Genomic DNA, 25726 nt, shown 5'->3' with positions numbered 1-25726 from the left:
CATTCCCTTTACAGACACAGTTCCATAGGTGCCTCCTTGGCTCAAATCCTCTGGAGAGTAGGAGGTTACAGGTATTTACTGCACGAACATGCTGGTGCCCCCTGTTCCTCAAGCCCTCTGTGGCCAAACACCTGGGAGGGCTGTGGTACGGGACAGGGGCTGGAAGAAGGGATGCTCAGAGCTGCTCCAGGTCCTGTGTCACAGGAAGGGGCCAGAGCCACCAGCCCCTGCTCAGATCCACCACGTTTGTACAAGGACAGAAGGCACAGAGGTCAGGAATCCTTCCCTGGAGCTGAGCCCTCTTTATTGCTGGTGGTTTGGCTCCTGCACCTGAGCATCAGCAGTGACACCTTTCAGACCAGAAAGTGTCTCACAAGGCCCTTCCCATTCCAGGACCGGGAGAACCTGGTGGGACCCTCCAGTGGGACCCCCCCAGGCCAGACATGACACACAAGGTACAGGTCCAAGCAGGTGACAGGTCACCCTGTGAGCTCTCTCACCCTCTGGCTCCTGTGCTTCAGGGGAGGAACCAGGTCTCTGGGGTAGGAGTACCTGGAGCTGTGTCCTCTCTCCTCTCCACCCTCCACAGGAGCCAGAAAGGACACGAAACGTGTGAGAGGAACAGCTGGGTCCACCAGTGGTGGATCCTTTGACACTCCCACCACAGCAGCTCCCAGATGAGCTCACTTGGGTCTTATCTGGTCTACTCTTCAGTCTCCAGCAAGGGGAAGGACAAGACAAATTGCTCCTTCCAGTTTATAAGCCATCATTTTGAGGCTGTGGTTTGCAGAGTGTTCATTTCCTTGTGTTGGTGCTGGGCAGCTCCAGCCCAGCCATACAGACACCTTCTCTTCCTCCTCCTGGTCTCCACAGCCCCTGGGCCAGTGGGTTTGAACCTCCAGCTCTGTCCAGTCCCATGAGATGTGTCTGGCCTGGTACTTGTTTTAAAGATCAAGGGCAGGTTTTACAACTAAAACACAGTAAAAGATTTTAGATTCTTACTAAAATGAACTTCTGCACCAGGTCCAGACTCCAGGCTTGGCTTAGGACAAGTTCATCTTCTGCAAAGCCACCCCCATGGTGAACCCTGTGCCAGAGGGGCCTCTGCCTGGATGGCAAGACCATCTCCATGGCTTAAAATACAGTCACAGGGGTCCTTTATTTAGGCACATGAGGAAGAGCCCAAGGCTTCAGTTGCAGGGCTGAGGAGCTGTGTGGGGAGGTGAGGGCTGGCCGTGTCTCAGGAGGGGTCATCAGTGTCCACCGTGGACAGGAGATGGGCCACCTGGGCCTTCTGGGCCCCGGTGATGTGCTGGGCCATCTGCACCATGCAGTCCATGGTCAGCTCAGGGTTGGCTTGGAGCAAGCTGCAAAGCAGATGGGAGAGGGCAGCTGGCTGGAGACTGAAAAAAGACCCACCTTCTCCCCACCCACTGCTGTTCCCATTGCAGGGATCAGCAGCACCCTCCTCACCTCCGGATGTGTTTGAGGATGTAATCCCTCTTCAGGTACTTGATGTTCTCCCTGATGACCGACTGGGTGCCGTCATCCTCTTGCATGTGCTTCTCCAGCCACTCCACCACCACCTGGTTGTTGTCCCACAGGTAGCCCTGGGGAGAGCAGCACCGTGGGCAGGGGATCCTGCTGCCTGCACAGCCTGAGCCCCCCTTCCTTCTGTGGCCTCAAAACCAGGCAGTGGGATTTTCCTCCCCAGTCCTGCACATGTGGCACAACACAGCACAATCGCCCACTCCCATGTTACACAAGCACAGGGTAAAAGGTTCAGTCTGGAAACTGAAACTCAGGAAATCTTTGCAAACTGTTTGAAAGGCAAAAGGTTAAGGTAAAGCACGTTTCCTTTGCATGTCATCACTTCCTGGCTCAGCAAGCACAGGACTGGCATGGAGATGTGTGTGTCATTTGAAAGCAGCTCAAATGCCAAGCCCCCAAGTCTCTCATCTGCCCTGGGAAGGCCTGTCATGGTACAAAGTGTTCATTTGGGGCCCACTTTGCTATTGCTGAGTATCAGCACCCAACTGGGGTCACCTGACTTGGAGAGGCCTCTCCCGTCACACATTTAAACCTTCAGGGAGGCACCACCAAATCATCTGAGCGATGGGAGAGCAGGGTGAGAGCCCTTGGGATGCCTCAGGAAGTTGGGGTGGGAGGTACCTTCTCAGCTCCCTCGGTCTCCATGAACCAGCGCCGCAGCATGGACTGGATGTGGATGTGGCTGAGTTCACTGTTGGCCTTCAGCACCTCTGCCTTCACCGTCTGCTCCAGCAGCAGCCGCCGCAGCCGCCAGTAGAAGAAGGAGCGGGCGTTCTTCCACTCCAGGATGTCCTGCGGGAACAGGCACAGCCTGGTGTGCCTTTGTGGGAGGAGGAGGAGCCCACGAGCTCGCCCACAGCCCCGGGGGATCAGGGCAGCCTGGGAGCTGCAGCCCCCAGGTGGGAGTTTCCTTCCCACCTTGGTGCCTGCCCAGGCCCTGCCCAGCGCAGCTCACCGTGATGACGCCTTTCTCCTGCATGCGGCCCGGCGTGTCGTGCAGGTCGGCAAAGCGCACGGCCACCTGGTAGTACACGGGCAGGAGCAGCTCCTCCCGGGCCTTCAGCTGCTGCTCCAGCTCCCGGCACTGCGCTTCCGACAGCTCGGGGCTCCCTGTGGGATGCAGGGCAGCCATGGGCACTGTGGGGCAGCCACGGGCACCGTGGGGCAGCCACAGGCACTTCAGGGCAGCCACGGGCACCATGGGGCAGCCACTGGCATTGCATGGCTGGGGTCTCTCAGTGCCCCCACATCACCCATCCCACTGGGAAATGGCATACCCCAGTGCCATGTCCCTTTGCTTTGGCACAGTCACACCAGAGCCCAGACACTGACGCCACAGCCACAAAAGGGTCACACCATGTTCAGTGCCGGCCACAGGAGAGGGGAGGTGGCATTTGCAAGGACTCTGTGGGACTGAGTGGTAGCGGCGTGGAGGGACAAGGGGCCAGGGCCCTCCAGCGCTTTGGGTACTGATTCAGTGTGGCCATTGCCATTCTTCATCTCAAAACAAGGAAGAAGATCCCAGCCCCATCTACAGAGCTCCCAGGACATATCAGTCTTCTAAAGCACCTTTACATCCTCTTGGCTCCACCATCAGAAAAGCCATAAGGAATGTTCCTCGAGGAACACTAAAGGATCTCCTGGTGGTTGCCATGATAGTGCTTGAGCCTCATATTTTAACTTGCCACCACCAATGCCCTGAAATCCCCTTCCCTTACCCAGCTGCTCAACGAGCTTGGCATAGACTGTGTCAATCCTTCTCATGGTCTTCACTAAATCCTTCTTTCTGAACTTGATCTCCACTGTTCCTCCAGGCTCCAAAATACCTCCCCTGGAAAGAAAGTTTGGAAAAGCAGGGACTACTCTTCATGAGACGATAAATCCTGGGAGAAGAGAGGCAGCTCTCTCTTCTGAGAATTAGAGAGATAAAACCTAAAAGGGTTTTGTTCCTAGTCTGGGATTCTTGTCTGTCTTCCCGCTCCTCACAATTCACTTCAGTGTGCATTAACTCAGGTCAGAGGAAAGGCCTCCTGACCCCAGAACTGTGTTTTACTCTCTCATAGCCTTTGCTGGAGGCAGGAGGATATTCCAAGGAGATACCTTGGGGATACTCCAAGCCTTTCCACGATTCTGTGATATCTGACATGCTGCTCTGCAAGAACCTTGGAACTCATCACTGATAGCTTTGAAAGGGTGAAGAAGACACATCTGAAGTGACAGAAGGTCCCTGCCGGGGGACTGTGCCCCTGCAGCCCCCGTGCCCCAGCTCTCTCCCCCATCACAGGGGCTGTGGCGACCCCCACGGGTGTGGGGTGCTGACCTGCTCTCCTTGTCGGCATAGAGCTCCACATGCAGGGGGTTGATGGTGGAGTCGATGACCACCCAGGAGCCGCCGCGCAGCTCGGCGTGCGGGGGGATGTACACCAGCACGGGCTGCCCGAACTCCCGCAGGCTGTCCACGATGAGCGCGCCGAACTTCAGCATCTGGTCATACATGTCTAAAAGCCAAAGGGCTCCGTGGTTGAGTGACCCCACTGCCATGGGCCAGGCACTCCCCCAGAGCCACCTACCCCACAGGAGAGACAAACAAGCTCCCCAAAACCAGTCCAGCAGGGAGCCACCAACCCCTGAGCCCTGCAATGCCTCATCACACCCCCAGCCCAGCCCCACATCCCAGAGTGGAGTGGGCAGGACCCTGGTAGGTGGGACAATGCAGGGACCCATGGGGTGGCAGGGGTGCTGGCAGTACCTCATGGCATGGGAACCTGGGCATCCCAAGCACTAGTACCTTTCATGCCACTGGAGAAGCCTCTCCAGTTGGCAAAGATCATCAAGGGGAGGTGCTCCCGGTTGAAGTCCCGAATGGCCTGGGCTGTTTTAAAAGCCGAGTCTGGGAACCAGACCTGCCCAGCCTGCTGAATTATCTGAAAAAGACAGCGAGCAGCAGCTCTGAGAATGTTCCAGTTCCTCCCAGCACACCACACTGTAGGTCAGCAGCACATCCTGTGAAAAAGCTGAAAGGGAAACTGACCCAGTACCCTTGGTTTCCCCAGAATTAAGGAAAATCCAGACATGCCAAAGAATTCCTCTGAGCTTTTTCCCTGCTCTCCCCTGCAGCCTCCTCTCAGATGCTGCTTGGCCTCATTAAGGTCTTCCCACACACCTTTGCCTCTGAGTCCAGGTTGGCAGGGTCTGCAGGGATCGCCACCTCCACGGTGCGGGTCTCAACAGCGATGACACCCACAGGGAGACCCCCCAGCCTGCAGTGAGGCAGGGTGGGCTCAGCAGAGGCTCCATGCTGCACCCCAGGCCCACCACAGAGCTGCTCCCCCTCCACCCTTCCAAGAGCAGTGCCAGGACTCAAGTGTGCCCTGCCCCAGGCTCCATGCCCTGCGCTCCCGGTGGTACCTTGCCCTGCCAACCACAACTGTCTGAGCCCATGGCTTCATGATCTCCATGAAACTGCCCTGGTCAAAGAAGCCACTCTGCCAGGTCCCCTTGAGAGCTGTGGAGCATAGGAAAACATGGAATGGTGCAAGGTGAGCACTGAAGGGCTCCCTGTGCACCAATCCATGGCCCAAACCCATTCTGTAGCAGAACATGGGGTTTGCACCTGCAAGATACATTTGGGAGCAGAGCTGCAACGGCCCCAGGTTCCACTCACTTACTTGGATGAGGTCTCCCTGCCAGCATCCACCTGGGGTCATAGGGCACTTTGGAAGGGACAAAATCTATTTCTCTTTCAATGGGGTCACTTATGGCAGTGACAGGCACTGGGCTTTGGTTATCCTGCAAGGAATACCCCAAGGGGCAGGTTACCAGCCAGGTATGGGGTAACACCCCAACCACCATCCTGCAGCACCCTCCTACCTTGGGCATGTACGAGAGCCACTGCAGGATGGTGTAGACCCCCTCAAAGTCATCTGGGACAGTGACATGGGAAACGCCATTGTTGTGCATGATCTGCACTCCTCCCAGCTGGTTATTGGACGTGTAAACCTCCCGGCCCAGCACCTAAGACAGAGTTCCCAACAGAACCAGATGGGGCTCTACTGCCACAGGAGCTGCTCCCTTGCTCTGTTTGTTAATCCAAACCTCTGCACAGGCTCGTTCCCTCTGGTCTTAGGCTCAATTTCCCCCTGTCCAGGATGATGTCAAAATTAAGGGATCATGCTTTACTGTACAGATTTAGAGCAGCAGTTTCAAACCAGCTCAGACCAATGTGATTCTGCCCAGAGATGGGTCCTGTCCCTGGGCCTAGAGCCCAGTTGTCCCTAAGGCAGCTCTTCCATCCCACCCTGTCCGAGCAGCAGTGCCCTGGTCCCTAAAGCAGCACCACAAAGCTGTGGGGTGCCATTCTCTCCCTGTTCAGTGAGCCCAGCACAGCTGCAGCTCCTCTGCAGCTCCTTCACAGGTGATGTGCAGGGAGCTGCCACCTCTTCCCCTGGAACAGGGAAGGAGCCCACACAGGCAGGGGTGTGAGGGACATGTGGCCAGAGCTCAGTACCTTATTGAGAGCTGTGACACCCGTGAGGATGATGTGGGAGTTCTCCACCTGGATGACACGCTGGCCCAGCCTCACCAGGTAGGCGCCGATCCCGATGGCACGACAAGTCACCTGGGCACACACACAAGGACACGTGGGGTCACTGGGGGGATGGGGTGCAGGACAGACCATGAACACCTGGAGAAGGATGCTCCGAAGGGATCTGCCTCCTTGTTGCACCCTGTGACCTCTCCCACCAGGAGAGAAGGGAGGAGCAGGGGAAGGGCTCCAGCAGTACCATGCTGATGGTCACTATCTCCTCGTAGGCACGGGAGGACTCCCCTGCAATGGTGCCGGCAGCTCTCAGGTTTTCCACCCCAAATCCATTGTCCTTCCCAATGATGTCCAGGAGGACATACCTGTGGGGAAAGCAGAGCCATGGTGTGGGTGGAACGAAGAGAAGAACTCACCTGCAGGCTGCTGAGCCAGGAGGTGGGAGTTGCATCCTGGCGGGATGTAGGGTAGGGCCTGGGGTGCTCCATGTGCCCCATGGGATACCAGGGCTCACCTGGACTCACCACCTTCCTCCACATGTTCACAGCGCACTGAGTTCATGGCACTGATCCTTGTGTAGTCCTGGGGAGTCAGATACAGGTACCTGAAGCCCTGGAAAGAAAGAGGAGGAGGATGAGTTGCAGAGTACCCCATGCACACACTGATGCCCTCCAAACCCACTCCAAACCCTCACCAAGCATCACCAGTGGCTGAGGGACCAGGGCTGGACAAAGCAGCTGGCCAGCACTGGCTCTTTTATCTCCACCCCACTGAGAAGAGCCAGAGGAACTGTCCCCACGGTGCTGGGTACAAGTGTGGGCTCACTCCCCTCTCTGACCCCACAGTTTGCTGTCCCAGTGTAGCTTCCTTCTCCAGCTAAGCCCTCTGTTGTTTCCTGTGCTGCAGGAGGGGAGGTACCCACACACCTTGTAGGGCTCGGCAGGGTCCACCCAGGCCACCTGGAACATGTGCTTGATCTCGTCGGCAAAGCCGATGCGGGCGCCGCTGTTGGCCGCGATGTAGACGCGGGGGATGCCCTCAGCCCGTGCCAGCTCCGACGCCCGCAGGAACAGCAGGTCCTCCTCGGGCCCAAAGGAGCCGATCTTGTGCGTGATGTCGTTGCAGATGAGCACAATATCCCGACCCTTGGGGTACTCAGGGGTCTTCAGCTTCATTTTAAAAGCAACCATCCCCACCTGCTCCAAACCAGCACAGGGTTATGGAAACCTCCAGAGAATCACAGAATCGCTGAGGTTGGAAAAGACCTCCAAGATCATCAAGTCCAGCCTTGGACCAATCACCCCCTTGTCAGTTAGACCAGAGCACTGAGTGTCATGTCCAAGAGACATGCGATTGAACTGCAGGAGGCATTAACCAACAGACAAGGTGGTTGAGGAGCATCTCCCAAGCTCTAAACACAGCTGGACTGAGACACCAGCCATTCCCACCTGCTTCCCCCACCACACTCCCAAATCATCCCCCACTACCTCGTTCCCTCCAGGGACCCTGTTCATCTGCACAAGGTGCCCCTGTGAGTCCAGCATCAGCTCAGTGTAGGTCAGGATGTCCTTGGGGTACAGGTCTGAGGAGCCCCAGAGTTTGAAGAGAGCCTGTTGAGACACAGTGCTCAGGATGAGCTGGAAGGAGAGGCTGGGACAGCTCCCAGGATATGGCCCAGCACAGGCACACTCCTGCAGCTGGGATTGGGAGGAGCAAAACTGTGTCAGAGCCCCTCACTTCAGGTTCACATCCTACATGAGTGCAATCAGGGCAAGTTGCAAGAATCATCAGATCCTGGAATGGGTTGTGTTGGAATAGGCTTTAAAGACCATGTAGTTCCAACTCCCTGCCATGGGCAGGGAGAGCCAGGAATTCCAAGAGCTAGGAATTGGTTTAGAAATATTTCATGTAACCAAAAATGTTGGTATTTTGGTTCTTTTCATTTTTTAGTTTTCTAGCTTATGGGAGAGGGGCCTTTTCCCCAGATGGGAATATTTAGGAAGGGTAAGGCTGAAAAACAAATGCAATAGTTCAGAGCCCTTTCTGCTCAGCCACACTCACCTGCCTGATCATTTCTGGGAAGTCATACACGTAGGTGGTGCCCAAGGACTGCGCCTGGAACCGCTTGGCCTGGAGCAGGTCCTTGGTGACGTACGGGGTGTTGATGAGCATCCCGTGCTGTGGCCCCTGCTTGTCTCCATATGACTGGAACATGATCTGGAGAGAAGGACAGAGCATTGGCTGCCTTCCCCCGGTGTCATGGGGAGTATTCTGCTGGAGCATTGCAGAACTCTGCCTGGCCAAGGTGCTCGTGCCTGTGTCTCAAGCATGATTTTCTACCCCATTCTTTGCTATTGAAGGGTCAGTGTCACATTGCTGTGCTGCGACATCATAACCTTCACCTCCTAGACCCAAACTGCCCAACTCCATACCAGCATCACCACAAGGAGCCAAACTGGATGGAGCTCAGCACATTTTTTAGGCTGGAAAAGACCTCACGAGCTCCAGCCTTTGACCAGTCACCACTTTGCCAACTACTTTGAGTGCCAAGAGACACAGGCTGAGCTTCAGGTTGCTTTAACCAACAGACAAAATGGTTAAGAAGCATCTCCTGGGCTCAGATGGGCTGAGCCACCGGCCATTCCCACCTGCTTCCCCCACTGCAATTCCAAATCATCTCCTGCTACCTGAGGGGCACAAAGTATCTCAAGGAGCCCAACTGGATGCAGATAGAGGGGAATGAAAGCAGACCAGCTCTGGGAATACTGCTGGAAGCTGGAGGGCTCTGCACAGAGCAGGACTGCAGATGCACAGAGAGTTTTGCAGAAGCCCCACTCCAGTCCTGCCATAGCCAAGTGCGGGGCAGTCGTGGCTGGGTGCCCGCAGCAGGTGCTGTGGGTACTCACGTTGCCACTGCTGGGGTCCCTCACTTCCTTGTAGAGGCTGATGTCCAGGTAGTACCCGGACTCATTGGTCAGGAAGAGGCGGATGGGGATGGCGGTGGCCGTGGGTGTCAGGCGGATGTTGATCTTCACCTCAGCCTGCAGGACCCTCAGCTTCCAGAGGCGGCTGCCGTAGCGCATCACCATGGAGCGCACCGACTCCTCGATCTGGGCATGGGATGGGCATGGATGGGACAGTGGCTCCAGGAACAGCACTGCCCTGGACTGTAGGAGCCAAAGCTGGTGGCATCTCCACCTCAAACAGACATTTTGGATTTGCTTTGGAGAGTCCCTTCCCTTTCCCTATCCCTCCATCCCCAGGGCCTGGTGCTGTCATCTACGGGGGAGAGGGAGACAGGTAGGGGTTGGCTGCCCACCCACAGTATCAAGCACAGGGGATGAGAGAAACTCCACCCCCAGATCAGTAACAGGCAGACAGCAGGAAGCAGGAGCCTGAGAAACACACCTTGGAGGGGTCCATGATGACGGTCGGGACAAAGTTGAGGAAGATGTGGTTGCAGTCGGTGCGAACGATGGTGTTGTTGAAGGCCACCTCCAGCTCATCCATCGCCTCCAGGAGCATCCGCTCGCCCTCATTCTGCAGGTACTCGAAGGAGGCCTCCTGTGATGGCCCAGGTGGCTCAGCGGTGGCCAGAGCACCCCTGCACCCAAAGCGTGGCCCCCACGGACGGGCTGCACCCCCTTGCCTTGGTGATGAGGTCAGAGTGGCGCACGATGGCGCGGATGAAGAAGCGGTAGTCGGTGGTCTCGGCGCCTGCCTGCACCTTGGCAGCCCCCAGGTACAGGTGCATCCTGTGGTTGGCGCAGGGAATGGCCGTCAGGTCGAAGTTGCGCATGCGGCTCAGCTCCAGCTGGAATGCCAGCGCCGGCTCCAGGTGCCGGTAGATCCGATCCTCTGCAAACTGTGCCGGCACAGCCGTGAGCCCCGGCGCTGAGCCAGCACCGAGCCAGCACCAGGCAGGCTCCAATCCCACCCACTCTTACCTCATCCCTGGCTCTGAATGTGAAAAACTTTGGGAATTCTCTCTAGAGCAGAACAGAGAGAGGACAACATGAATAGTCCTAGAATGCAGAGGATTGTTTGGATTTTCAATGGATTTATTATAAAGGAAAAACCTTGCAGCCTTCTTTCCTAGGAGGAACAGGTTAGATTAAATTGTAGGAAGAAATTCTTCCCTGTGAGGGTGGGCAGGCCCTGGCACAGGATGCCCAGAGAAGCTGTGGCTGCTCCAAGCCTGGGAGTATCCAAGGCCAGGTTGGACAGGGCTTAGAGCAAACTGGGCTGGTGGAAGGTGACCCTGCCCATGACAGGGGTGGGGAATGGGATGAGCATTAAGGTCCCCTCCAACCCAAACCATTCTGACTCTAATGATTCTATGATGCCTTTTAAAGGCATTTTAAATCTACAGAGTGGCCATGCAGGAACCACTTCCCTGGAGACATGAGCAGTATAAAGGAGATACAGGAGATAAATCACTCATTGAATCCCTTAGTAATTAATTGCCAGTTCCTGATGCACAGTGGGTTCATCCATCACTCAGTGCTGTGTCTATAAGGTATTTATGGATGGCAGTGTCTCACTCTGCACTCACCTGCTGGGCAACAAGGAACGTGATTCTCCGCAGACCATAATCAACAAGGATATTTTTCTACATGGAAACAGAAGATTTCACTAGTCATGAGGAAAACCCAAGCTACAGCATTTTGGGGAGCACTGCGTGGAGATGAGGCAGGCCTTGGGGTACAGATGGTGCCCTGGCTTGCAGGGTCTGTAAAGAGAGGGTCCAGTCCCAGGGACAGACCTTGGACTGGGCAAAGGCCCTGAAGATGGGCACCAGCTTCTCATCTTCCACATGGTCAGCCGAGCAGAGTGCGATGTTGAGGATGTGGATTGGCTCATCTCGGAAGTTCTGGGAACAAAACCCCCCAGTCACCCCCAACCAGCAGCACCACTGCCACCCCAGCACCACCTGGGGGGGTCAGCAGCAACAATGTGCCTACCTTGGCATCCTCTTCGTAAATGGTGGCTCGTGCCTCGCTGAAGAGCCCACTCTCCGATGGAGAGTTGGCAAAGCAGGAGATCACTTCATCAAAGTTCCTGCCCAAACAGTAGAGATGGGGTGATCAGCCAGCACATTGTGCTGAGGGGACAGCACCAGGGACCCGCTGTGGCAGGGTCATGAGGACCAGCCACTGGCCAGGGCATGTGCCAATTCCACTAGTCCATGGCAAACCTGCAGCCCAGGAAACACAGCTCTGAGCACTGCTGTGTAACAAGCAGAGATATTGAACCTGTGCCATGTAAGTTTTCCCCATGTCCCACATGTCCCCACCAGGTCACTGCCCTACTGAGAACACCCAATCTCCAGCTGTGGTGGGAACTGGAACTGCCTCAGGCACTGCCCAGCTGTCCCCGGCTGTGGTTCCTCTACCCTGTTTTGCTCTCCAGTGACTGCAGTGGCACCCAAAAGGCACATACGCTGGCCAGGCATGTCCCTGCACCCCCACCTTGTGAAGTCCTCAAATCTCCTGAAGGCCACCATGACTCCCATCCGCTGGCTCGGGGGGGAAAAGCCATTGTCCATGAAGAGCTCGGTGCTGTGCCGGGCCAGGTCAGGGTTGGAGACGCTGATGGGGACGGCCATCCTGCCCAGGGGAGCAGGGCAGCCATCAGCAATGAGGAGAGGCACCTGTCTGAGGTCCAACCAGGACCACATAAGTCCCACATGGGACCCTGGACTGGAGAGGCCTCATCCTGCTCTGCTGGCAACGGGACAGCGAGGTGGGACTCCCGCTGAGGGTCTCTGCACTTTGCACAGAGGGGATGGTACAAACCCACCAGCTTTGCAAAAAAAACCATGCCCAGGGTAGCAGGACAGGTGTGTGGGACCCCCATACCTGTTGGGATGGGAGGAGGGCAGCATGAACTGGAACTCCACCAGGCAGGTGCCGTCCGAGAGCTGCCGGTGCTGGAGGCTGTTCAGCTCGTAGGCGATGTACCCACGCCGCACGTACACCTGGGGACACGCAGGTGGTACCACCCTGCCCCTGCACCCCCAGGCCTCCTGTGCCCCCCACGGCCCCCCAGCCCTCACCTCCAGTGATGCCATGCGCACCACCTTGTTGGTGTGGGAGAAGAACACAGGAAGCACGTCAAAGATGGAGGTTTCTGACAGGATCAGTTTCTGGGGGAAGAAAGCAGAATTTAGGGCGAGGATGAAGCGGGACCCCCTTGCACCATCACAGGATGGGGGAGGCACATTGAGGGGTGCCTCAATGTGGGGCTGTGCAGGACTGGCCACTGGGCTGCCACAGGACAGCCAGCCCACCATGGGGACACTGCCAGAGACAGATGTGGATCCACATGTCAGTCCCCAATGGGATAGGGACTGGCAGTGCTGCACCCCATCCTCTGCTCCACACAGCCCCTGCAGCAAGGCTTTAAGAGCTTTCTTGGCTATTTTTAACACTAAAACACTTGTAGCCAGACCCCCTCCCCGAAGTCACCTGAATTCCCTCTGCAGAAAATGTGCAATTCCCAACCTTGAGGTTTTCAGGGCAGTACTCGTGTCCGTACATGTCGATGGCAGAGATGAAGATGGACTCCACCTGGTTGTGCCGCAGCTCGTAGGAGGGCATGTGAGAGGCAATGAGCACCTGCAAGGGGAGAGCTGAAGCCGGGAGAGCAGGGACAGGGAGAGGGAGAGGGGCACAGGGATGGGGATGGCACCACGTGCTGCTCACCGACCTGCCGGGCTCTCAGTGCCACTTTGGAGTGCTCAGTCTTGCTGAGCTGTGTCAACTCGTGCAGAATGGCCGTCAGCTCGTCCGTCAGTGTGGGGTCTCGGCCACACAGCTGGTCCTGCAAGGCCACACCACCACAGCCCAGCTCAGGCTCCTCACTGCACGCCATGGATTCATCCCAAATCCTGCACCCCAATCCTGCACCCCAAACCTGCACAGGATGGCTTCATCCTGCACCCCAACCCCGCACAGCATGGCTTCACCCCACACAGGATGGTTCATCCCAAGCCACAACCCCACACAGGTAAATGGGGACAAGATCCGAGGTACTAAGGTGGGCAAGATGCTCTTTGACCCAAGTGTAGCCACACAACAGAGAGGAGATAATTAAAATAAAGGGACAAAATAAAGGGGTAACGAGGCAGGAATGGACACTTGAATGCAAACCCCCAAACCCTGGGATGCACTAAACACAGGAGCAGAAAAGCTGTTTCCCAGGTGTCCCCACCTCAGGGGAAAGCACAGGGTTGTGACAGCTGCCTGCAGGGGAGCTGCCTCAGCACACAGGCCCTTCCCTGCCACCAGCCTTTGCTCCTGGAGTCTCAGGCACAGGCTGTACTCACAATTAACATGATCACCAGCAGGTTCTTCTTGGCCACCTGGGCGTGGGAGAAGATGCTCTCCAGCACAGGGGTCATGTTGGGTTTGCACTGCTCCCGCAGGCTGATGACACACTTGTCATAGTGAGCTGTGGGGCAGGCATGGTGAGCCCTGCAGCTCCCCAGGAGCCCTGCAGCCCCCCAGGAGCTCTGCAGCCCCCCAGGAGCCCCGCAGGCCCACAGACCCCACACCAGACTGCCCTGAGCCCTCACCATGCTGGAACTGTGACTCCACTTGCAGGTAGCGCCTGAGTAGGTCCAGCACCACCGTCTTCATGTACCCTCGGATGCCACTGCGGTATCTGGGGAACACAGACCACACTGTGCTGTGAGGAGGTGGCCTTGGTGGGGGGACCAGGGGGCCACAGCCAGCACAGGCCTCACCTCTGCACCAGCTGCACCAGGCTCTGTGTGTTCATGAAGAAGACCTCCCGCTCAGCCTTCCTCTGCAGCGTGGCTGCATGGGTGTCCAGCACGTTGGCGATCTGTGGGGAGAGGCGACGAAGTCTGGAGAGGTTCAGGGGCACAAGAGCACCAACTCCCCCTTCCCTGGGGATGGGGCTGCTGCACCCACAGCCTTACCCTTGGAGCTTTTTTCCCAAAGTGAAAAATGTAAAGTGGCAAATAAATACAAAAGCAAACACACATAGAAACACATGTATAAAAACATATGTATTTTGCTCACTCATCAGTTCTTGGCACCACAAGCTGCCAACTGGCCTCAGCGAAAAGGAGTGGGACAGAGCTGGTGCAGCCCCTGTGGCACTCACCTGCTGGCTGGGGAAGCGGCAGAGCACCGAGGTGATGTTGCTGGCATATTGTGCCATCACCTTCCGGATCGACTTCTCCACGGACAGGGGGATCCGTCCCGAAATGCTCGTCATGATCTCCTGCAGCTCCAGGAGGGGCAGGGCAGGGTCCCGCAGGGTGGTCATCAGCTGTGCCACCCACTCCTTCACCTGTGGGCACAGAACCTGGTGCTGCCACTCCCGCTGGCACTGCTGGGCTCACCATCGTGGCAAACATGTGACACAGGGCAGGACACCTGGCACCCAGCACACACCTTGGCCTTGAAGTAGGGCTCGGGCAGGCAGTACCCGTTCATGACATTGGTGAGGTTGTCCAGCACGTTGCGGAGAACCTGGTGCTGCTTCTCGCCAGTGATGGGGAGGGTCTGCTGGACTGGGAGACCCTCTGTGAATGGCTGTGCCTGGAGAGGGCACAGGGAGGTGGGCTGACCTGGGACAGACCCCCAAGAGCTGCAGCTGCCCCAGAGGAACCAGCATGACCCCTCCAGTGCCTGCTGTGTGTTATATATGGAGAAAGAACCTGACAATCATGACCGTGGCTCTATCAGTGCCTCATCATGAAAGAAACACAGAAGACCTGGACATTTTAGTGCTATGGGTGCACATTTTTAGTGCATGTGAGCCTCTGCACACCAAGTAATCACAGTGGGATGCTGACACAGAGCAATTCACCCGGAGCAGTGCTTAAGCCCCAGCACAGCTGGCTGGGGGACACAGCATGACTACCCCAGGCATGGGGACACATCCCTGTGCTGCCCCAGTCGAGGCAGCTCCTCCACTTTGTCCCCCAGGATGCACCCCAAGGACACCAAGTGGGAGCAGGCAGGAGGGGCCAGCAGCGTGGCAGGGCCCAGCAGACTCACGGAATGCACTTTGGTAGGATCATCGAGCTGGAGGCTGGCAATGACGCAGCCGGCCTCCAGCAGCGCCCCCGGCCGCTTGATGTAGCGCACTCGCCCGGCCTCCTCCACCGTCAGCGTCATGATGATCTTCATCACCTGGGCGGGCACCGGCGAGACCGTCACGGAGACAGCAGCACCCACAGGCTACACATCGCGGCAGCGTGGGCAGGTTCCACCTTTGCCATCCCCCAGAGCTGTAGGAATGTTGCTCCTCCAGCTCTTCCGCAAAACTCACCTCAATTTCTGCAAAAACTTTCCCCTTGTCCACGTGGCCACCGTCTTCCACCACGTACTGCAGCAGCTTCCCCGCAGAGGGCGAGCGCAGCACCGTCGGGTCCTTCTCCTTCTCGAAGGTGCACGTTTTGTTGCCGATGGTGATCCGGTACCTTCGGGAGAGGAAAGGGTGTCACAGCCGGCTGTGGGTGAGCAGGGAGGCTCGAGGGGGGCCCTGGGAGAAGGAAGGTACCTGTCGATCTCCTCCTTCATGTAGGTGGTGTAGCTGCAGCCGTCGTAGGACAGCAGCAGCCCGCCGTCGTTGAGCCGGTGCACGTCTATCTCAATGTGCGTGCGGTTCATGATGATCACGTACGTCGTCAGTGACTGGCGGGCGACCTGCAGGTGGGGAGACCCCTCAGTGCAACCCCAGACACCACAAAGGTTGGGCTGGGGGCTAGTGGAGGTGGCAGAGGGTGAGGAGCATCTCCCTGTGCTCAATGCAGGGGCCGGTGCCATGGGATGGGGCTGTGCCAGGAGGGAAGGAGGCAGCAACCTCAGGCTGCACCAAGGAGCTGGTTTAACTCACAGCACAGAGTTAGTTTAACTAATAGCCCAACCTGGTTTAACTCATAGCCCAGAGCTGGTTCAACTCACAGCCCAGAGCTGGTTCAACACATGGCTCACCTGCTGCTTTCATTGTGAGTAGGGAGTTTTGCATGAAGTTCAGCTAATTGGGTTTAAAAGCAAGAAAAGGAAGTCCTTTAATAAACTCAGGGCAACAGGGTGTATGAAACTGTTTGCTAAGTTTAAATGAGGTTATTAAGGTTACGAAGTTATTAACCTCAATTTATGTTGCACAGTTTTAAAGGACAACCTTGTGTTTATTGCACCTTTCTCCTTGAGGACAGTGCTGTGGCCGGTTCAGGGGGAGCACAGTCCTGCCCTCACCTGCAGGCTGTACTTCACGCCCTCGGAGATGAGCTCCACGTCCACAATGTTGAGCAGGGAGGCTGCTGGCAGCACCTGCCCCCTGGAACACAACAGAGGGGTCAACACCATGGCGTTCCCTGCCTCTCCAAGCATCAGGATGTCAGTGGTGCCATCAGTGCCAGGCTGTGTGGGCTCCCAGCTGGCTGTGGGAGGGCACAGCAGTGACTGGAGGGGACAAGTGTCAGCTTTAAGTGACCCACATGAGCACCATGTACAAACAGGTCTGGAGGGAGGCCAAGCACTGGGAAAACACTCAGATAAGAAGTATGGGAGAGCCCCAGGCACCCTCCAAGGCCAGAGGAATAACCTTGATATTAAAAAACAAAAGTAAGCACCATTAGCCATGCTACTTTCCCTTCAAAGCTGTTTTCCCAGCCATGGGAAAGCTTTCCTGCTCTCCAGACAGGGTGACAGCCGAGGAGCCAGAGCTGTGAGTGACACCAGAACCCCCTGTCCCTGGCTGTCACAGCAAAGCTCTTGCAGCAAAAGTGGAAGGAAGATGGTCCAGGAGAGCAAACACTCAGGTCTCCATTGTGGCTGTCCCATCCCTGTAAGTGTCCAAGGTCAGGTTGGAAGGGGCTTGGAGCAACCATGGGAACTAAAAGGTCTTTAAGGTCCCCTCCAACCCAAACCATTCCATGACATGCACTCCCCATGCACCCCTCCAGGCAGCCCCCACCCCACACCTCTCCAGCGTGTGCAGGAAGTCGGTCATGCACGTCCTGAAGGCAGCATCTGCCACGTTCAGGGCACCACAGACGACCCCCAGCATCGTGTCCGGCTTCTCTGCCTGGGGGGACAAAAATCACAGGATTTAGATCCTCGACCAGGAGGGCAGTGGTGACCCCAGAGCCGGTGGTGTCCCCCACCTGCACTTTCTCAGCAATCAGGTGGTCGAGCCAGCCGGTGTCTATCTCGTTGTTCTGGAAGCTCTCTGTCTCCAGCAGCTTAATCAGATACTCCACTGTGGTCCGGAAATCCCCACGGATAGACAGCTCCTTCAGGGCAACCACCATGTTCCTTTAGGGAGCAAACACCTCCATTAATGACTGAGAAGACAGCGCTTGGCTTTCAGCAGAGGGCACTGGGGAGCCATAGGGACTTTAAGGTCCTTACCAATCCAAACCACCAGCACCGTCGCAGAATAGAATCACTGGGTGGTTTGGATTGGTAAGGACCTTAAAGATCATCCCCTTCCACCCCCTACCATGGGAAGGGACACCTTCCTAGACCAAGTTGCTCAGTGCCCCACCCAACCTGGCCATGAAACAGCCCCACAGTAAGAACTGACTTAATAAAACACAAACACCCAAGACAGCCTTGTTACATCTTGTTCAATTCCTGAATGGACACTGCTGCTCACAGGCACTCAGCAGTGCTCAGGACAGCACTACAACCTGTCCTGGAGGATCAGGCTGATCAAGTGGGGTTGCAGCACCACCACAGTCCTAAAAGCTCTGGCTTTGGCCAGACAGCCCCTGCAGCACAAGCCAGCTGCTCAGCACAGTGGCACCATTCTGGGATAAAAGCCACATTCCCAGCTTATGCCCAGATTGTGCCTCTCCCCGAGGACACCCACACCCCCCACTCACGAGATGGCCTCCTCCCGGTTCTCTCCCCATGAGAAGCAGTGCCCAAACTGGGAGTCGGTGAACTCGTGCAGCCCCCCGGCGGCTGCCACACTGAAGTACCCCCAGACGTTCTTGCTGCTGCGGAAGTTCAGCTCCTGCACCGTCCCCGAGCTGGGCTTGAAACCCTGAGCCAAGACAGAGCAGGGATGGAGGAACCACGACTGAGACTCATGAAGTGAGACAGGGAAGGGGACACCCCATGGATCTCACGTGTGGCTGGGGAGGACCAGGCCCAGATCAACCCTGTGAGCAGTGGGGTGCTCTGTCCCCACATGTGGGGCCTGTGCACAGGAGCCCACCCCCAGCTCACCTCCTCGGGGTTCTCGCTGGTGATGCGGGCGGCGATGACATGGCCCCTGGGCACGGGGGGGTTGGTGGGGCTGTGGAAGCACAGGGGGGTGTCGCCCCAGGGGCTCTCCCCGTACAGCACCCGGATGTCTTTGATCCTGTGCAAGGGGATGCCCATTGCAATCTGTGTGAGAAATGGGGATTGAGCTGCCAAAGCAAGACTTCAGCAGCAAAGTCAACGCTGGGAGACGTCAATAGATGGTTTGAATGGAGACCTCCCAGTGGGAAACAAGAGGAGGAATGCTATGTCACTTCCACTTGCATTCTCCTTTCTGGTATATGGGACAGCTTCCCTGTGCCAGGCTCCAGCCCAGCATTCCTCTCTAAACCACAAAATTGCTTCCTCTAACACTCCTTGGAGCCATCACTGGTGCAGGTACCTGCAGCTGGGCCGCCGGGAGGTTCACATCGGCCACCATCTCGGTGCAAGGGTGCTCCACCTGCAGGCGCGGGTTGAGCTCCAAGAAGTGGAAGCTGCCATCCTCGCTGTACAGGTACTCCACGGTGCCCGCGCTCACGTACCCCACCATCTGGGCCAGGCGCACAGCGCACTGCGGGACAGCGGGGAATCAGGGGGCATCCTGGCTTGGAAGGGACCCACAGGGACCATCGACCCAACCCCTGGTTGTGCACAGGACATCCCAAAAATCCCATGTGCCTGAGAGTCCAAACGCTGCCTGAACTCAGGAGCGTGACCGCATCCTTAGGGAACCTGTTTCATTGCCTGACCAGCCTGGGCAGGGAGTCCCTGCTCGGCTCAGGGGTTCTAACCTTTCCTAAACCCCTGATATACCCAGCCAGGACCAGACCAGTTTCCCAGTAAATCTCGTGCTGACCCAACGCCAGGTCACCCACCTTCTCCATGACCTCGGTGACGGCGGGGGCCGCGATGGTGGCCGGCGCCTCCTCGATGATCTTCTGGTGCCGGCGCTGGATGGAGCAGTCGCGGCCGAAGAGGGAGATGGCGTTGCCGTACTCGTCGGCCAACACCTGTACCTCCAGGTGCCGCGCATGCTGTGCCAGCTGCATCAGGAAAATGGGCGAGCCGGGCGCCTCTGCCTGCACCTGCGGCGGGGACAGGCTCGAGCTCTGCCACCACTGCCCAGAACTCACCCCAGTGCAGGCAGGAAGGGGGAGATGCCCCGTGTGGGAGCTGGACCCTGCTCTGTGCCCCAGGGTGGGATAGACATGGGGATTGGGATTCCAGGCACCTCTCACCTGCCGGAAACAGGCACCAAACTCCTCTGCTGCCTCCACTTTTCGGATGCCTTTGCCCCCACCACCTTCTGCTGCCTTGATCATCAGTGGGTAGCCAATCCTCATGGCCACCTGAGGAGGGAAAAGGCCTGGGCTGACCACAGTGCTTTGAACCCCAACCCATCACCCCTGCAGTCCACACAGCTCCACACATCCTTGAGCAGGACTGCCACGAGCCACAGCCATGCAGAGGGACAAACTGCTGCTGGCACAGCCTTGTGTCACTGTCACATGTGCTGGGAGGCCAGAAGGGCCAGGACAAGCAGGTTCTGAGGAGAAATTATGGTGAGCAAGAGCCAACCGATTGCTCATGGGCTCAGCTTTACCTCCAGGCCTTCCTCCACGTCCTTCACACAGCCCTGGGCATACGTCTCCAGGGGGATGCTGATTGTCTGCTGATGCTTCTGGTCTTCCTCAGACCACTGGGCCATCAGACCTGTGGGCATGGCCAGAGCTATGGTCACCCCCAGTGGGGCACAGCTGTTTGGGGCATCCTGGCTGTGCCCAGGGAGCTGGGGATTCCATGTTGGAACACTCCATCTGCCCTGTTTCCATGCACCCTGTCTCCAGAAAGCCCTTTGCCCCAAGCAGCAGCTGCAGTGGGGTTTCCAACAGCTGCAGCCAGCCAGGCCAGAGACCCCAACCCTGGTGCTTGTTTGGGGTGAGGAGAGGCAGGGGGAGGGAATGGAATGGGGGAGCAGGGAGGACATGGGGGCTGTAAGGAGGATCTTACCACTCCCACTCCATGGCAGCGTGGGAATGTCCAGCGTCTGAGCCACGATGGTGGAGGCGACTTTGTCCCCCAGTGCCCACATGGCATCGCTGGGGGGACCTTTGGAGAGGAGGGAAGGGGTGAGGGGCCAGCCCAGTTTACCAGCCCATTCCCATCGCATGGAGCCTGCAGGGAGCTGCTCCCCACTCAGGCAGCACCAGCAGCACTTTTGCAAGGAGTAGGAGCATGGGAACACCCCCAAACCCACTGCCTGGATCAGGATGGAGCTCAACCCTTCTCCAAAGGGAGCCCAGGCCGTCCTTGGCTGTGAATCTCACAAGGTCTGCTCCCACCCAATTTTCTCATGAGCACTGCATCAGCTTGAGAATTACAGGGAAAACTCAGAAAACAGCAGGATTCCTGGGAATGTTGCAGGAAACCAGCCTAGGGACTGGCACTCAGCAGGGTGGGCGTGCCAGAGGCACCAAAGGGGCATTCCTGGTGCAGTGCCCCTGGGAGTGAGCCCAACACCACTGCTTCCTCTGGCACAGGGAAGCAGTGAGACCTTACCTAGGAAAGCTATCCCATTTTTCTGCAGCAGCTCTGGCAGCTTGTGGTTCTCGGAGGCGTGTCCCCAGCCTGCCCACACCGCCTGGCACACAGAGAAGGAGCAGTGGGAGCGTCATCCCTGCACTAGATCTCCCACTGCCCAGCTCCCCAGCACACAGGGACATCACCCGTTTTGGATGTCCCCTCTGCCAGCAGCTTCCCTCAGCAGAGGGGTGAGAGACACACAAGTGGTCACTACCTGGACTGGGATCCGTTTGGAAATGTCCACAATCAGCTCCACGTTGGCATAGTTGTTGTTGTTGGTCCCGCCAGGGACAGGCACGTAGTGATCTGCCATCTTGATGTACTCTGAAAGACAGCACATGAGGGTGGTGGGAGCCAGTGGTCCGAGCTGCACCCCCCTCCCCAAATCCTCCATCCTGGGCAGGCTGGAGGGGGAAGTTATTTCCTCCCAGATTTGGCTGCGCAGGAGGAAAGCGCGTGGACCTGGGCTGTGCAGACCACTTGTAACGCAGGCAGGGAAGGGCTGGCTGGCTCAGCCCCAGGCAGGGAGCTGCCCTCCTGGGCTGCTGGCAGGGGTTACCTGCATTAGCCTTGAGGTCCTCCGGGGTGACCATGACCACGAAGCGGATGGCGCGCTCGTTGCGGAACATCTCGTAGGCCCAGCGGCGGATGGAGCGCATGCACTTCACGGCTGCAATACCATTGTTGGCAATGAGGACCTGGGGGACAGGATAAGGGTGTCAGGGTGGACCCTGTCCTTGGGGTGCAGCACTGGGCGTGTGGCCCTGAGGAACAGCAGTGCAGGGACAAGCGATGGGTGTGGAGCAAAGCAGGGGGTGTTAATTGGGAGCTTCCTGACAGTCGGTGTGTGCCCTGGCAGGGCAGGAGGCTCCTCAGCAGCATCTCTGTATTTGGCACTGAGCATAACCAAGGATAGGAATTTGGTCATTGCTTGTGTCCACCAGGCAAAGGCTCCACATGGGATTCCCTCTCCCAGCCCTTGAAAAGTTGGGAGTGAACAGCTTTGGGATGCCCCAGGCTGCCATCAGTCCAAGCCTGGCAGACATGGGATATGCTCAGGCAATGCTCAAGGGTGTCCCTGAAAAAAACAATGACCCCCTGCCCACTTTGTAGCAGGGACATGTGGGGACAGACCTTCTCGATGACACGGTTGCCCCCGAAGCGGGTGACGAACTCAGCTGGGGAGGCGACGGAGAATTCCCGCTGGAGATCCATCTTCCTGTGTTCCCGGGACCTCCTCGGCAGGTTTGTCCCAGACATGCTGGGCCTGTGGTGGGATGTCACTGAGCCCACAGCCACACCACAGAGCCCACAGCCACACCTCTGGAGGGAACAGGGCATGTTCCAAAGCCCATGGCACAAGAGCCCAGCCTCTGAGGGGTGCAGTCAGGCTTGGGCTATCCCATGGCTCTGCCCAGAGTTTTAAGCAACTTCTAATTTTAACTAGCAGGTTCACATCCCCCCTCATAGGTCAGCCTATGGAATAACTTCATTGTTATTCCATGGATGACTATGCATATACAAAGAAAGAAGGGCCACCCCAGAGCCCCCTCAGACAAGTAGATTTTGCACAAGTAGCCCTTGGCACATTTATTTTGAGGGGACGTGTCAAGCCTGCCAGAGTGTTGGGAAATATCCCAGTCCCTGCCTGCACTCAGGGTATTTTCCAAGTAGCTGGAGCACCACATTGATCAGTGCCAGGTTTATCTGCCCTCCCTCAGCCCCAAACCCACCACAAAGCCCATTCCATCCTGGAAAACACACCAACCCTGTCTCAGCATGACTCAGGCAGGGCAGAAGGAAACTCCTTCTGCGTGGAAGCATGGAGGGATAGCACTGGCAGCACCCTGAGCTGCCCCCAAACCCAGCACAGCAAGAGCCACTGCCGGGCTGAGTGTCACAACACGTCCCCACAGCCAAAGGGCTGTTATTTTTATCCCAAGCAGAGCAGCTGGCAGAGCTGGGCAGCAGAACTTGGCTTCCAGTTGTTCCTGCAGAGCGTCAGCTGCGCTCCTGTGGGAGCTGCCTGGTGCAGACCAGTACAGAGCTGCCCCACAGCCCCACCAGCACCAGGAAAATCACTGTGAAGTTGCCCAAAACTCAACTATTTCTCATCAATTCATTACCAAAACACCACAAAGCTACTTTCAGACTCACAGGATGGTCTGTGTTGGAAGGGATTTTCAGGATCACCCAGTACCACCCCCCTGCCATGGGCAAGGACACCTTCCACCAGCTCAGGCTGCTCCAGCCTGGCCTTGGGCACTCCCAGGGATGGGGCAGCCACAGCTACTCTGCCCAACCTGTGCCAGGGCCTGCCCACCCTCACAGGGAACCATTTCTTCCTAATATCTGATCTAAATATACCCTCTTTCAGCTCAACACCATTTCCCCTTGTCCTGTCACTCCAGCCTCCTGTCCACAGTACCTCGCCAGCTCTTGACCCCCTTTAAGTGCTGGAAGGTACCTAAGGCTTTCATGCCTTGAACAATTTATCTGCAGTAGTTGCCAGGGCAGAGGAGGGGCAGGAACAGCACAGGAGCATCCCATGTACCCCACTCCTGCAGGGATGTGTTCCCCCATATATGATACCAGGACTGCCTTAGCATCCCTGCACAGCAGAAGCAAAGTGACCCTGTGAGCAGAACCAGGACCTTTTCCACCCTGTTCTTTCACATCCAGAGCAATGATTTTGGGGGAGCATCCCCTGCCCTGGTCCTTGCCACACTCATGCACGTGGTGCTGCTGTCACACAGCGCTCAGGGACACCAGGTTTCCCTGGGGTGCTGCCTCAGAGGGAGCAGGATGGGGGCATCGCCCTGGGGGCTCCGAGAAGCACATGCACCCCAATTTCAGCACCAGGTTCCCTGAGAAACACACTCATGACATGCACCCACCATGGCCAGCCTGACCACCCCCATCCCAGCCCACTTGATGCCCCTGGGAGGCCTCAGCCCGGACAGCCCCATCCCAGCCACACCTGATGCCCCCACCAGCCCAGCCAACCCCATCCCAGCCACACTTGATGCCCCCGGGGGGCTCCAGCCCAGCCACCCCAATCCCAGCCCACCTGATGTCCCTGGGGGGCTCCAGCCTGGCCACCCTCTACCCAGCCACACCAGATGCCCCTGGGGGGTTGCAGCCCAGCCACCCCCGTCCCAGCCCACCTGATGCCTCTGGGGGGCTCTAGTGGTGCGGCCACAGCAGGTGGCTCGGGCAAGGTGCCCCCCAGCCCGGCCAGGCTGCTGCGCCGCCGGCCCACCCTGAAGGCCGTGGTCACCACCTCATCATCGGAGGAGTTGTCATCAAAGGAGCCCAGCACGAAGCGGGTGAGGGTCGGGCGGCGCAGGGCGGACGGGTTGTACACGGCCAGCTGCTCCTGCTCCCCTGCCCTGGCACCCCGGGGTGGCACGGGGGTCTCACCCGGGGGGCTCACTCGCAACGGAGGTCTGGCTGGAGGGGGCTGCTCCGGCTGCTCCTCTGCCTGGCACCGTGGGTTGGACATTTTGGCCCCAACAAGCAGCACCAAGAGCAGCAGGAGCAGGGCCACTGGCAGCATTCACTGCTCCTGGGGAGAGGGAGAACCTCAGCCATGGAGAACCCCAGCCATGTTGAATCCCAACCATAGAGAATCCCAGCTGTGGGGAACCCCAAACACCACAGCCCCTTCCCTGCCCCTGGGGAGAGGGAGAACCTCAGCCATGGAGAAACCACACCCACCATCAGCTGGGGTCATGGCAGTACCCCCAAACACCACAGCCCCTTCCCTGCCCCTGGGAGATAGGCAGAACCCCAGCCATGGGGAACCTCAGTCATGGAGAAACCCCAAACACCACAGCCCCTTCCCTGCCCCTGGGAGATAGGCAGAACCCCAGCCATGGGGAACCTCAGTCATGGAGAAACCCCAAACACCACAGCCCCTTCCCCAGTGCTCCCCACACCACAGCCCCACCAGTGCCAAGCCAGGCTCCCCCAGGACAGCCACAGGCTCAGCCAGAGATGGTTTTCCTGCTCAGAGCAGGGGGAGCTGTGAGGGGGCAATGGGGACACAGGAGCAGGTCTGTGAGGGGGCAACGGGGGCACAGGAGCATGTCTGAGGGGACAGTGGGGGCACAAGAGCAGCTCTGTGGGGGGACAATGGGGGCACAGGAGCAGCTCTGTGAGGGGGCAATGGGGGCACAGGAGCAGCTCTGTGAGGGGATGAAGGGGGCACTGAACAGGAGGAGGTGAGGGGACCATGGGGGGGCAGTGGGGGCACAGCCCCACTCTGGGGTTACCATGGCCTCCCCTCAGCCACCGACAGTGCCCTCAGGGTGACAACAAGGCCGCCCCACCACCCCCAGGCTGGCCCCTCACAGAGGGGGGGCATTAATGGAAGCCCCAAATCTCTACAAGTTGAGTCGATGGTCCCCATCAATTTAGGGATGGCAAAGCAGGAAAAACCACCACAGTCCCTCAGCCCAAAGAAGGGTCACTCACCATCGGTGTCAACCCGGCCTGGCCCAGCCTGCACGGCCCCTCAGGGCAGTCCCAGCCACTGTCCTGGACAATTCCAGCTCCTGTCCTGGCTCAGACAATCCCAGCACGGACAATTCCAATACAGACAATTCCAGACGCTGTCCTGACAATCTCAGCTGCTGTCTTGAGCAATTCCAGCTGCTGTCCCCTCACAGACAATCCCAGCACCAACAATCCCAGCTGCTGACCCCTCACAGGCAGTTCCAGCCTCTGTCCCAGCCTCGCTGCTCTCAGTGGTCACCTGGTGTCCATCTGTCCCTCCCCTCAGTGGTCAGTGTGTCCATCTGCCCCC

General features: G+C 57.7%; 1 protein-coding gene across 1 annotated transcript; it reads right to left on the bottom strand.

Moving 5' to 3' along the window:
- On the bottom strand, nt 1-25683 carry ACACB (acetyl-CoA carboxylase beta). Its single transcript, XM_071571968.1, has 53 exons — nt 25396-25683; nt 24084-24484; nt 22051-22183; nt 21476-21614; nt 21131-21240; nt 20893-20974; nt 20344-20442; nt 19937-20046; nt 19572-19682; nt 19209-19418; nt 18734-18904; nt 18316-18477; nt 17967-18130; nt 17244-17394; nt 17061-17164; nt 16333-16414; nt 15635-15780; nt 15404-15554; nt 15130-15264; nt 14521-14667; nt 14228-14416; nt 13842-13942; nt 13671-13759; nt 13422-13546; nt 12803-12916; nt 12598-12711; nt 12150-12239; nt 11953-12071; nt 11563-11700; nt 11056-11152; nt 10857-10964; nt 10647-10703; nt 10039-10080; nt 9741-9956; nt 9500-9655; nt 8998-9201; nt 8153-8308; nt 7579-7701; nt 7018-7287; nt 6606-6703; nt 6336-6456; nt 6059-6169; nt 5422-5565; nt 5220-5340; nt 4960-5056; nt 4715-4811; nt 4340-4475; nt 3872-4049; nt 3270-3382; nt 2507-2661; nt 2173-2343; nt 1474-1610; nt 1-1367 (listed from the first exon to the last, which is right to left on the bottom strand). The coding sequence occupies exons 2-53, from the start codon at nt 24473-24475 to the stop codon at nt 1241-1243; spliced, it is 7113 nt and encodes a 2370-aa protein (XP_071428069.1). The 5' UTR covers nt 24476-24484; nt 25396-25683; the 3' UTR covers nt 1-1240.
- Between the last annotated feature and the right edge of the window lie 43 nt (nt 25684-25726).

Source organism: Pithys albifrons, chromosome 17, assembly GCF_047495875.1.
Source record: "Pithys albifrons albifrons isolate INPA30051 chromosome 17, PitAlb_v1, whole genome shotgun sequence".
NCBI lineage: Eukaryota > Metazoa > Chordata > Aves > Passeriformes > Thamnophilidae > Pithys > Pithys albifrons.
The sequence above is the reverse complement of the archived record's forward strand: the minus strand, read 5'-3'. Positions and strand labels throughout refer to the sequence as shown.

Excerpts from the sequence above, each read along its gene's own strand:
- ACACB (XM_071571968.1), bottom strand. The coding sequence starts at position 24,475 with ATGCTGCCAGTGGCCCTGCTCCTGCTGCTCTTGGTGCTGCTTGTTGGG. Across the intron at positions 15,781-16,332 it reads GCGTGAAGTACAGCCTGCAG|GTCGCCCGCCAGTCACTGAC; the intron begins GTGAGGGCAGGA and ends CCCCACCTGCAG. Across the intron at positions 1,611-2,172 it reads AGACCGAGGGAGCTGAGAAG|GGCTACCTGTGGGACAACAA; the intron begins GTACCTCCCACC and ends TGCTCTCCCCAG.